Raw genomic sequence first — 13,334 nt, forward strand, 5'->3', positions numbered from 1 at the left:
TCATAACTTACGAAAGGGCACCTTAAAATCTCCATTCTGATTGGATAAGAGGTATTCCATGAGTGCTGATATACAGTACAACACTCTGTATATCACTCCGCCTCATTATAGCAATAACATCACAGCAGTCCTGCCTCAGCCAGGTGTTCTGAATACTGCCAATTAATATTACAGCAGACCGTGTATGTCTACATTGATCAAGCTGGTACCTCTGAATCACACAGCAGACTCTTATTTCATTGGTTGATGATATGTCAAAACATACAACAGTCTAGGTCCAGTTAAGTTGTGGAAATAGTCGAGTTGGTGGAGCAAAAAATAATATGTTGTTGATTGTTACTTTTTACTACTATTGGCTGCTTGTATAACTGTTGTATAAAAGCAATATCACACTCCAGGTCATGCTGTTATACTGATTATCATCACGGCTGTGATTCAGTCGCAGATGATCACATGATGATATTCAGTACAACATCACTCCCTCTCATGTGATATTGCTTGATTAACAGTCATACAGATAAAATAGATAAAAACATCATTTTTATTCAACTTATAACCAATAACTTGCAAAATAAATGCTTGTTCAGAGGCCAAACCAGCCACTCAAGTCATTCTAAAAACTTACAATAGAACTTTAGGTAAATCAATAGTGTTGCTGTCAGGCAGGAGACAGTCCACACACGTGCAAAGACAAATGCTTGATTGAAAAGTTTGAGGAAGAACAGAGAAGGCAAACTCCTAATAGCATATGCATTTTATCTGCACTTGGACTGACTGACAGTTTTGGTTATCCAGAGGTGCAGGGCCATGTGGAGCTTTTCCCACAGCTCTAATGAAAGAACGCAGCTGATTGATGGGGAGCGTGAAGGGAGTGGTAATTGAGACTAAAGCTTCACAGTGCTTTTAGTTAATAGACAAGTCAGGCCGGTGAAAGATGTGTGCGGCAGCAGGTCTGATGATTAGAGCTGGTTAACAGAGGAAAGACCACCGCTATGGCCTGCTGTTCATTTGGTAATGAAGGCCGAGACGGAGGAAGGTTTGCTGCTCCTCTAACAGATAAACCAACAGTGAGTGAAGGCACCATAAAGTGGCTTTCAGCATGTTAACAGGCACACTTACCTAAATACAACCGTCACATAACATTTCATGAGGAATGACAAAATGTTTAACCTTCCAGAAGCTTTGCAATAAAGCAGGATGGGCAGTAAAAGGCTGTGGCCCATACATAGGAACAAGAATAAACAGGTACAGAGCAGGTGAGAGCAGCTGACCCAAGTAAATAATTCACAGCTTTGACGGTTTGTTTCTTATTTTTAAATTAAATCACTCAGGACCAGGACAACTGGCTTCACTTTGCTCTTATAAGTTTTTGGTTGGATAGTAGTTAGCTGTTTGTGTTAGCGCACACAATGCAGTCTGCCCACAGCTACCCCGGGGGTTTGTGGCTGGGTGATATGAGAGCACTCTGCTTCCCCTCCAGATGACTCCATCATCTATCAGTGTCCATTAAGACCAAGCTGGGTGGGATGGGGGATTATGTACAGCACCAAGCTCCTTGGCCATTAGATAGCATTAGGGTGTAGAGAGCTACAGTGGCATGAGGGGGGAAAAAAAGAACACATACCGGCCAGATGTCTGACATAGGCTGGCCGACAACATGGTGATCACACCGCAGGGAGCTGCGCTGTGGCACTGACAGCAAGCCAACCACACCACAGGGAACTGGGCAGGGGTACTGACCGCAGATCATCACCAGAACCATGCTCGGCATAATGCAGCATGGCAGAAGAATCAATAAAACACAGGAACAGTTGTAGCGTTCCAGTGTGCCCTGGAGCAACATCACAGGGCCACACCAAAGCTGCACCCAAACAAAACACAATGATCCACAAAACAGAGAACAGTGTCAAAAATGCTGCTAGTTTCATGTCCAAGGTGTGGACCAAAAAAGAGCCAAAATGGCCAAGCCCCATTTCAGCAAATGCCTTATGACAAACACAATATTGTTTACAGTCTATCATCCATATTCAGTCATGTCAGCCGGGCCAAGGAGAGAGTCCTGTGACAATTCTGTCATCAGCGAGCCTTCAGACTGCCCCCCTGACATAAAGCAGAAATCAAAGAGGAATGCAAGCTTGGAAGGAGATATTTTGTTAGGATCTCAATATCGCCCTCTAGTGTTTATAAATCCAAACACCCTTTATTCTCTCCAAAGAAAGAATTCATGTTTGCCCAGTTCAAGTCAGGAACCCCCTGATTCTGAAACAAGAATAAGATTTTCTACCCGGGCCAACGTGTGCCGACTCACCCTGCATTCTACGACGCTCTGATCAGATTCACAGGTGACGTAAATCTCGTCCACAGCTCGGCGCAGGTTGTCGAAGAGGAAAGCCCAGTAGCGTGCTCGCACGTCCACTTTGCGGGGCTGCCTGGCTTTGGTGGGGCTCTTCTCCGCCCCCTTGTCCAATAAGGCACCAGCTGTGTTTTTAATATCCACACCAGCATTCTGTGGAGAAAAAGTATTGTAACATTATGGAAACAGCAACAAACTTATCACAGTGACATGCAAATATCTGGACAGTTATATATAGCAACCACAGCACCTTTTTCTGTTAGCAGGGGCAAAGAAGTCCAGCTATGAGACACATATGGTAGATTTGAACCCCTTTAAGCCACACATTACCCCATGGGTTTCAACCAGGGTATATCATGAAGTATTTGGTAAAGAAACAAGTATGAATATACAGTATATTTAAGCAATATCACATGAGAGGAAGTGAAGTTGTTGTGTAAGTTTAAATTTATCATCAACCAATGAAATAAGAGTCTGCTGTGTGATTCAGAGGTACCAGCTTGATCAATGTAGACATTCACGGCCTGCTGTAACGTTAATTACTACCATCAGAACACCTGGCTGAGGCGGAGTGATACACAGAGTGAAAAGTGCTAGTGATGTTGTACTGTATATCACAACTCTTGGAATGCCTCTTATCCAATCAGATTACTTGGACAGAACTTGTATAAAATAAATGACAGAAAATACAACATTTAGTTAGTGTTAGTTTTACAGGCCCAGTCAGTGAAGAATTGCTGTTGTCACACCTTTATATAATGTCTGGCCCCATCATTATCCCCTTAGTTTTTGCAAATTTCACCATCTCTTGCAAGACCATCTAACCAACATAAGGCTAGACACTTAATATGGAGTGCAGAGATCTGACTTAAGAGGAGCATTTTCAAGGCACAATGCAGGTTCAGTGTGAGGTAAAAAGATAACAGATGTCTTAGCTTGTTCAATGGTGCCCTCTAGTGAAAGAAGATGATACTAACCTGTTTCTTATTCCTTTGTTGCCCAGAGTTGATCCTCTGAGCTCTGGAATGTCCACTGGAGTTGCTTTTGGACTTTGCTATGTAGAGAAGAAAAATAAGCTTATATATAGTTACTGATTAAATGAACCATCCCTTGTGATCCTGGTCAGAAAACATGTATCTATGATGATCACAGACAATTATTAAAGCGGCCATATAAAGGTGCTTTTGAATGAATGTTGATGAATCAAAATATCGTAAATGTACATAACAGAGAGGTGGACAAATCAGTCACCCTTACAGAGGGTAAACTGTGAATGACCAGTTGCACTGCAGTAGACACACATGAAAAGAACCCAGTATGAGACCTTAACTGGAATATGGCTTTCAGAAGATTTCTCGCATTCATGGCACGAACTCAAGAGCAGCAAATAAGCCTTGAATAAAATAACTGCACTGACCCACAAAGAAGAGGGAGAGCGAGTGTGAGAGTGAGAAAGTGTGAGAGGCTGTGGTGGGGGTGTCTGAGTAGGTTGGTCTAAAAGGAGCTTTGTTTGATACAAAGCCTAAATAATGTAACCGAGCACTGCCATGGTACACAGGAAACTATATAGTTAAATATACAAAGTCAGAGTTAACAACTTAACACAGTTTTTTTCTGAATTCAAAATATATGTGGGAGTGTAGAACAATGCACACCCTTTTATAGCAGTGAGTAACCTGTGCCAACAAACATATTATGTACAAATCAGAAGACCAGGCGCAGGTGTACGGTTTAGCCCGCATAAGAGAATCTCTGCAGCATTTATCAGTCAGGCCAAGAGATGAAACCGGCCATTGTGTTCCAGCTGATATCACAATGGAAAGCACTGTTTGGCTTCGATATGATCACAGACTCGGAGAAAGGATGAGTAACCCCCCACAAGGCAGAATAATAGCATATCAGCATGCAGCTACCAACCTTCCTCCTCTTTGTTCTCTAGAGGCACACTCCAGGCAATGAGGTTTCGAGCAGCACGGCCCTCTTCAGCAACTATTTTCCTCACTTTGTCGAGGCTGTTGGAGCGCTGAAAAGACGCCTGCAAGAGACACAGACTCAACTCATCAACTCTGAAATATCTGTGAGACGAGGAGAGAAGGTGTAGAGCTGTATGACATGAAATATGAGACAATTCGATGTGGGATTCATAAGGTATGAATGGTATATGATACCTGGATATGTTACCCAAGATAGTCATATTAAGCTATTCTAATAAACATGATGTATTGCAAGATGAACACAACATGTCCCTTTATTCAAGATCATCTCAGAAAAAAGTACATTTTAAAACTTTGTTAATAGTCAAGGAAGGAAAAGTCTAGTTCTACTTTTATATATAGTAAGTGAAAAAAAATCCCCATAAAAAGTTTAACATACTTTGCCTTTGTGCCAAAGACTTGCATAATATATGATGTATTCTACACAGAGTTTTACTGTCATCTAAAAGCTATGAAATAAACATCACAATGAGCCACACAGTTGAACTGGATGACATGTTCCTGCATTACCTGAGAACTGCTGTATTTTGAGGTAATAACACATACACTTTGTGCTGTTAATGTTCACCAGGCAAATCCACAGCTGAAAGTAGTCCCACACAAATATACCAACTCCTTTTACTACAGTGGCTCTCAAACGTTTTCTCTCATGCCTCCTTATAAAGAAGTATTAAAAAAATATTGTCCCACACCATTAAAATTGTTTTTTTTATCAATCATGAAAATAATTTCTAATAAAACAAAGCAAGATCAATGTATTGACTGTGCAACTCTGTTTTAGATGAGTGCAATAACAATTGACAATGCAGATTTACCTAGGGATAGTGCAGTATTGGGATAATGCAATATTAACTATTTGTTTGTAGGGATGCACGATATTGGATTTTTTGCCGATATCCGATATGCCGATATTTTACAACTCATTTAGCCGATTACCGATACCGATATTTTTTTCCCGCACACCTAATTGCAGAGATCATCAACTCTCTTCTGTATTGGAATTAGCGTACAGTATAATGGTGATACTCTTACCACATTTGTTACAACGGTCGGGGTGACGGGTCTTGAGATGGTGAATCAAGTTTGTAATGTTGAAAGACTTTGCCTTGGCTCCTCCTCGCATCACCGAAGCTGAGCAGTCATTGCAAATAGCAGTTTTGCTATCTATTGCAGACACTTTGAAAAACTTCCACACCACGGACATTTTGGCTTCTAACTCTCTCATGCTGCAGGCAGACATACGTGACGTCATCACGCTGCGCCATGCAGTTCTTCTTCGCGCCGGGGACATTGCGCCAAGGTCGGGCATTTAATCAAGTATGCAGCAGCCCATTATTTTATCGGTTAATTATATCGGCGGATATCGGCGTGTTGGCTGATATCCGCCGATTTATTTTTAAGCCAATATCGGCCGATACCAATAACGTGCCGATAATATCGTGCATCCCTGTTTATTTGTATATATTTTTTGGCTTTTGCCTTTAAGACATAGAACAGCTGAAGAGAGACAGGAAATGTGTGGAGTAGAGAGTGGGGGACGACCAGAAGTCGAACCTGTAATCAGTGCGTTGAAGACTGTAGCCTCTGTACAAGAGGTGGGCCTGCTCTACCAACTGAGCTAACCAGCGCCCCAATTTTTATTGATATTATATTTGTCTATATCTTTGTGGTGTATGACGCTGCTTTTATATTATAGTAAACCAGTAAGGAGAAGCACCTAATTTCGCTGTACAATGACAATGAAGTCATTCTGATTGAAAAAGATGACACATTAGGATGAGCAAGATAGCCTTGCTTGCATCAGAGTAGTTATTGGTTTGTCTATTACCTTAAGCTACATGAATAATAATCTTATATTCGTGCAACTTAAGGTCCACTTAATATTCTTTCTTTGGTTTGGCCTCCTCCTGGGATTTATTGACAAAAACAAAAATAATGTGCTTTAAACCAAAAAGTTTTAGCAAGCCTGATGGTAACACAGCCTGAGCAATGTTGCTATGGTTACCTCAGTCTAATGCTCCTTGCATACTGATCTTGTACAGTGGTAAAAGTATTGTGGTCAGCAGTACAGTGTATTATTGTTATAAATATTTACAGAAAAAGATAAACAAGTGTATTCTGCACCTCAGAACTGTTTTGCTTCATAGTAACAGACATTTTCAAGATGTTCAAAAGAGTCCTTTATGAATCAAAAGCACTTCCATTCAATGAAAATAACTAATACTCCACAAGAGAGCATATTTTGTTCGTTCCACCCCGGCTGGGGCTGAAGCCACACTACTGCACGCATCACGTCTATGCAAGAGGTCTACTGGCACACACTGTGACAAAAAACAGCTAGAGGCAGAAGCTCTGCACCCGCTTTGTGCCCAGCATGCATCATGGTTGACCTACACATTGAATATGCATCAGTGATGTTGACTGTAATCTCGGGTGAAGCAGAAACACTCTGTGAACCAAAATAAATATTGAAAGGAGTTCTAAATCACCTCTTTTACCTAAGAGACGTGAAGATGCCGTGTGATGAAACATGGCATTAGCATTTACTTTGCATCCTCATGTGACAGAGAAACACGTCTGTCACGTAACAGTTCTGCAAAAGTCGGATGCATAAAGGCAGAGACTTAATCTGCTTTACACCCTATGCATAAGCAATAACATTAAGACCAAAATAAACTTTGCACCCTGTTGTTTACTTGATGTTATTTGCCTTTGTAGTCTTACATCACTAAATGTCCTGACCTCTGGGAGTCTAGTAACAAAACAACACAGAAGCTAATACCAAGAGGGTTATCACTCTGGATGTTCAGCTCACCGTGTTCCCTCTCTTTCTGTACTGATCATAAATGATTCAATCAAATGCTGACGAGGCCACAGCAAACTTGGCTATTTTGGTCAGACTATAAGACGTGGCTTCGGACTTAAAATACATTGTTACCTAAAACCAACACAAAAAATCGAGAGCCAGTTCTCCTCTTAGTAGCAAATGAGTCATGGAACAAACTGTGCTCTCTTTTCCTGGCTGTCCCTCGCTAACACCATTTTCAGGAAAGAAAGCGACAGCAAAATTATTCATCTTCCACACTTGCAATTGGAAAGATGCAAGTTTTTGTGTTATCCAGGGCTTTGACGAACAACTGATACTTAGGCCGAGCTTCATGTACAAATAACATGCAACAATCTTTTCAGACTATCCTTCAATGCTAGTTGAATAATGAACATGGTGAACATGGCTCATTAGGCGTTACACATGCAGAAACAGCATGCGTGTCATGGTCTGATACTATTTAATGTCCCTAAGGGAGATACCCAGCTGACCTACTTTTGGTGAGCGAAATTCTTTACATGTCGAGTGGCCTGGGCTTTATTTGGCCAAGTGCAGAAGGACTACAAAGAGATAAAAGAACATCAAACAACACAGGGAGACCTCGCTAAAATGAATTACTGAGGTGGGTCAGCATCAATGCACCATCTCCCATCTAAAAACTGAATATTTGCTCTATGTTTCACAGGCTAGGCAGCCATTGTTGACAGACGAATGTTATGAGAATACCTTACCTACTCACAACTGACGGCTAACTGTTTGCAGCAGCCTGAGGCAAAAAAGGCTTACAGCAACATTCTCTTGATCCACTTAATCAGCTACAAACAAGCTGTCTCCTGGCTGCACCGTAGAAGAATAACACACAATGTGGAGCTAAACTATAATTCTGTGAGCAGGCAAGCCTTCCCCATGCACCAGAGAGAGTGCTTACTTCTAGACTGTGCTGAGTAAGGAGCAAGTGTAAGGTTTCCCTTTTGGCAAGGTCTACAAACAGACGCAAGTCAGACACTGCATGCAGTCTGTGTGTTCTAGCTCATTAGTAAAAATTAAAGGATTAGAGGATACATACACAATAGAAGTACAGTCTGTAAGCAGGTTCCTCGTCCTTATCCACCCCTGACATACTTTTGGAGCCCACTTCAGGCAACCTGTTTCCCCTCACCAGCACTGCCACTTGTGCAAGGTGACATCGTCATCTGACGGCAGGACCAAAATAGACTCCCACTGTGTAGTCCACACTGCTATAGCAACTTGCCCAGCTGTGTCAACTCCTCTCCCAGTGGCAAGAGAGAGACACGTGCTCAGTAGCCCTCCAGTCCTGCCTTTCACTTTGACTATTCTGTCCGTAACTCTGTCTGTAATCTAGCCTGAGCCCTCAGAGCTCTGCTGAGTTAGCAGCCCCCTCTTAGGCCTGACTCTCTGCCTGCTGCTGTCTATCTGCCTGCCACTCTACTCTGCTCTCCACTGCATGCAGCTCCCTATATTTGCAGCCTCTCTCCTCTGCTTTCCTTGCTCTGCATCAGAGCCCCCACTCTCTCTCTCCGTTTCTCATCTCTCACTCTCCTTCTGCCACAACACTGCGCAGTCATGTGCATACAGCAGGCCTGCCGCTCTGCCGCCCCATCCTGTGTCGAGCCAGTGATGAGTGTAGCTGCAGGCTCAGAGACTGTGTGTGCGAACACAAGCCTGGCCATGCATTAACCACACATAGTGATGCTCTGGATCTGATTGGACTCGGCATTTGATGATTCATAGGCTGCTGGGGGAACAAACACACAACAAGCCCACATGGTTTGTCTGCCTACAAATGGTACAAACTTAGACAAACTGCAAGAAGTTGAGACAAACAAGGAGAGCAAGAAGCCTTACCATCTGATACACACTTAAGACCTCTTATGTTGCCCTACTTTGCATTCCTTTTACTGTAACATTATTGCTTTAATATGACAGGACATTTAAAATATAAAAATCCCATGTAGAATTACTTTCTTGTCATAATCTCAACATGTATCATCCTTTGCTTAAAATGCACGTTTGTTTCTATAACAGGGATGCTGATGGAGTGAGAAACATTCCAGGGAGTGAGACCACTAGAGCTGGCAACACCACACCTACTGAAGGTAAGGTCACCAAAAAAATGCTCCTTCCCTGCTGGAACAGTAAGCCAAGAGAAACCGTTATCAATTATCCAGTCATTTAGCTCAAGCTAGCTAGGAGTGCATCGGAATGTCCTCTACCAAGTCTCCTCTTCCATTATAAGCAAGTAGCAAAGAGCTAATAAGTCATCACGTACCTTCAAAGCGGATATGGTTGCATTCTTGCTTTTGCCCCCTCCATGCGACGAGCCGGAGCTGTTGCTACCAGACCTCTCCCTCCCGTCCCCACCTTGGCTTACTCTTGGGCCGAGACGGTGCTGCCCAGCGCCACGCCGCCGTCCATCATGGCGGTTGTCTTTGGACATCGACCCGCGGTATGTTCAATTCTCAGTCGGTGAGAAATAAAATTATCCGGATAACGTTGTCTAGTTGTCAGAGTTGATGGAAAAACATGTCAGATAAATACATGGCAGTGAGGACAACCTAACAAAAGCAGGAAGTCGGTTAAGTTAATATTTTTGACAGGCAAGGGGGTCAGCCAATGAATGCATAGTAACATACAAATAACATACGCGTTAGCCAATCATCTGCAGTAAAGTTTAGGTCAAAGGGCGGGACACATATTCCATGGGCGGGACTATGCACTGTCTACCATGGCAACCATGAAGATCGGGCGGGACGTTTGGTTGATTTCTCAGTCATCGTCAAGTCATCTATTGATAGCAGGAAGCCTGAAGAGAAGTGAATCTGCCTTCAATATAAAAGCACTTGCTACCGTCATAGATCGTATAAAGAGGTAACAACCCCTTATCCCTCGAAAACTATTAAAAAAGATGCACCACACTAACCATAAAAATACTCCCACCAATGACCAATGAGTGTAGCCCACCAAATCACTATTTGTATTTAAATGCCACTGTTTATATTTTGATTCTCTTGAATTCAATCTATTCTTTTCCTCAATGAAACATGCAAAAGAAGCTAAGAAAAGGTACAACCTTCAAGCAAAATTAATTTCACAGCTTCCGTCATCTGAACATACATGTTAAAAAACTCAGCCATCAGAATCAGCTTTATTGGCCAGGTATGTACACATACAGTACAAGGAATTTGACTCCGGTTTAACTTTGCTCTCTATGTACACTTAAACAATAAATATTAATGAAACTAATATGTACATGTCTACATTCTACATTAAATATTAAACTACTATCTAAAAGCCCGCGAAAGACAATAGTACAAAAATGATAAGTGCAACAATGCTGAAATATAAAATAGCATTTAGAAAAAAATGTGTAATAATGTAACAGATGGATTCATTTCCATGAGGTAGATAGTTTCCAGTTTTTACAGTAAAACAAAAACAGTGTGCATAGATTCATGCCAGATGACTTGTGTGTCCATACGATGAGATGAACAATAATGAGATGAGAAGAACAATAAACTTATTTAAAGGTGACAGGGTTTTTCAGCCATCACATGTGTATGTCCTGTGATTGTTTTCAATACAAGTTGCAAAGTATATAACTTTAGGATATTAATTTAGTTGATATGAAAGTGTTTTGTTTTTTTTGTCAGCCATGTTTAGATGATATTCTATAATGGCTTGGCCTTACAACAATTACTTTGATTTTCACTTCCATGAAAGTAAGAAAATAGTAAAACATTTATTGTGAAATTTGTGACCGGAAGTACTCCTATCTTCTAGAGTGAGTGGCACTGGCGTCAACACTCGTACGGAAAACTTTACACGGTAGTAACATCTCCCATTTACTCTAATGTTCAGCAGCTGTTGAACTTAACTTTATATTGGTTTGTTTGCGTTTATGTGTAGCCAAAAGTGTCTGTTTCTTTTGGCAAATGATTCGGTTTTACTGTCTTATTCTCATACTCTCTGAAACACAACTATAACCTAAGTATAACATACGGAACATTACTGAATTAATTAAAACATGTCAAGAAGTAGAAGCATATTTCTAACAGGCTTTTTTGGTGCCACTCTCTGTTGATTTAGATGCAGTTGTACCTGGTAGATTTAGCAGCCTTTATCATAAGTCAAGGCTGACATACAAAGTTCAGTTTGTTTGGACCTACACTAGTTGACCACAAGGTCGCACAGTTGCACTTTGGCAACTCTGTTAGACCTGATCATTTGAAAACTATCCTTGAAGCTAATCAATAGCACATAGCTGAATATTCAATTAGTTTTTCACCCTATTCATTTACTGTGTTGGTCAACAGATGGCGGCGTCTGCACTGTTGTTGCTGCTGCTTCTTCTTCGGTTTGAACTTGGACAAAGCTCCCATAAACATCATCATGAAGATCATTATGTTGGCCAGCAGCACAACCCTGAACATGACATGAACATCCTGCTGGGAGATGAGGTTGTTAAACATGTCTGCTATTTTTCTCACTCTCTTCACGCCTATGTTTACCCTTCTTTCATCACCGGCTCTCTCTTTGGTCCTCTTAATGTATTCACTTCTAGGACACAGAGGAGATAAAGAAACTCAGCCCAGCAGAACAGAGGAGAAAGATGATGGAGATTGTGAAGAGGATTGACACAAATGCTGACAAGCTGCTAAGTGAAGGTAAATCTGTGTCTTTTTGAAAGAATGCATAATTAAACTTAGGTGATGAGAAGCTGTACTCAGCCTGTTGTGTTTTTTTTTTCCCCACAGAGGAGATCACACTCTGGATTCAGCACGTCTATAGAAAATACGCTCTGGATGATGCAAAGGAGAGGTTCCCTGAGTTTGACACCAACAAAGACGGTGTTGTCACATGGGAAGAATACAACGCGGTCGCTCATGAGCTCATTAGTTTTGATGATGATGCTATCCTGGAGGATCCAGAGCAAGAGTCTCTCAGACTTGTAGATATAATTTTATTGTCCTGTTAAGAATCACTTAATACCACTGCCTTATTGGTCTGACATAAACGTAGCATTTTGTCCCCGTTAGCTCCATCTGAAGGAGAGGAGGCGATTTGACTTTGCTGATGCGGACAACACATCCGGGCTTGATGTGGCAGAGTTTCTTGCCTTCACACATCCGTCTGAAGTGGATCACATGGCTGTAAGACAAGCTCCTACTCCTGCAAAATCTGATATAGTAATACATCCTCCCACCCATTATATAGTTCTCTTTGTGTTTTAAGTTCATTTTGATCTATTTACCTTTTTTTTTCCTCCAGGATTTTGCCATTGAAGATGTGTTGGGTGAATATGACTCGGATAAAGATGGACTCATCAGTCTAAGTGAATTTATCGGAGATGTTCGTGGAGATGGTACGAGTATTTACAAACATAGACTGATCTGTTCATTTCCTCTGCTTTAGTCATCCTCTAAGCAGTTTTAGCACCTTTTGTTTGTTATCAGACGATTCCCCTTCACAGTGGGAGATAGAAGAAACAGTGCGGTTTAAAGACCTCTATGATCAAGATAAGGATGGCAAGTTGAATCGCGAGGAGCAGCTGCGCTGGGTTGCGCCTAATAGCTACGGCTCAGCAAGAGAAGAGGTGAGATGCAGCTGTATCTGGAATTTGTTGGCAGATGACATCAAATTGATAAAAATTATTATGTTTAATGCATTCACAACTAGTGTTTTTGCATGCTTCTTTAGCTATTTCCTAGAGGGATTGTAAATAATTTCTTCCTTGTCTTGCTCTCATGTCATCAACAGGCTCTACACCTCCTAAAAGAAATGGATCACGACGGTGACAGTCAGATCTCGGTGGCGGAAGTTTTAAAAAATCAAGAAACTTTCATGAACAGTGAAGTGACAGACTATGGCAGACAGCTGCATGTACTACATGATGAATTGTAACCATAGTGTATGTTTTCTCATTTGTTCCCATGAAGTTGTAATTTCCTGTGTTGCGCTTTGAGATCAGTGAATTTCCGTTGCTGCCCATTTTTTGTCTATGATCATGTTGTGATAGTAAGTGACGCTATAAAAAAACCGGAGAAACACATTTCAAAACAAACATTTCATATCACCAACGTAAGCCACTGCAACTGTGACAGTGTCAGTAAAATCACACCAACAGAAGCTTCACAAAATA

The 13,334-nt window shown here is 41.5% G+C and overlaps 2 protein-coding genes across 7 annotated transcripts in view; one reads left to right on the plus strand and one right to left on the minus strand.

Annotated features, from left to right (window-relative positions):
- The window catches only part of scaper (S-phase cyclin A-associated protein in the ER), a 59,666-nt gene extending 49,967 nt beyond the window's left edge, over positions 1-9,699 (minus strand). For all 4 annotated transcript variants that reach the window (XM_069685793.1, XM_069685792.1, XM_069685796.1 and 1 more), the window contains exons 1-4: positions 9,465-9,699; positions 4,271-4,388; positions 3,331-3,407; positions 2,309-2,506 (exon numbers count right to left, since the gene is read on the minus strand). In XM_069685793.1, the coding sequence (XP_069541894.1) occupies positions 2,309-2,506; positions 3,331-3,407; positions 4,271-4,388; positions 9,465-9,632 (561 nt within the window). In that variant the 5' untranslated portion in view covers positions 9,633-9,699. The remainder of the gene's footprint in view (positions 1-2,308; positions 2,507-3,330; positions 3,408-4,270; positions 4,389-9,464) is intronic.
- rcn2 (reticulocalbin 2) lies at positions 8,941-13,107 on the plus strand. 3 transcript variants are annotated; one of them, XM_069685800.1, is made up of 9 exons: positions 8,941-8,962; positions 9,221-9,291; positions 11,509-11,652; positions 11,757-11,859; positions 11,950-12,143; positions 12,232-12,345; positions 12,464-12,557; positions 12,649-12,788; positions 12,953-13,107. In XM_069685800.1, the coding sequence occupies exons 3-9, from the start codon at positions 11,509-11,511 to the stop codon at positions 13,094-13,096; spliced, it is 933 nt and encodes a 310-aa protein (XP_069541901.1). In that variant the 5' UTR covers positions 8,941-8,962; positions 9,221-9,291; the 3' UTR covers positions 13,097-13,107. The 3 variants fall into 3 exon arrangements, with proteins under 3 accessions (XP_069541901.1, XP_069541902.1, XP_069541900.1); XM_069685801.1 differs by lacking the exons at positions 8,941-8,962; positions 9,221-9,291 and adding an exon at positions 9,615-9,641; XM_069685799.1 differs by lacking the exons at positions 8,941-8,962; positions 9,221-9,291 and adding an exon at positions 10,988-11,020.
- The last annotated feature ends 227 nt before the right edge of the window (positions 13,108-13,334 follow it).

Source organism: Semicossyphus pulcher, unplaced genomic scaffold (genome assembly GCF_022749685.1).
Source record: "Semicossyphus pulcher isolate SPU_LCO1_2020_fin unplaced genomic scaffold, fSemPul1.0.p SCAF_8, whole genome shotgun sequence".
Taxonomy (NCBI): Eukaryota; Metazoa; Chordata; class Actinopteri; order Labriformes; family Labridae; genus Semicossyphus; species Semicossyphus pulcher.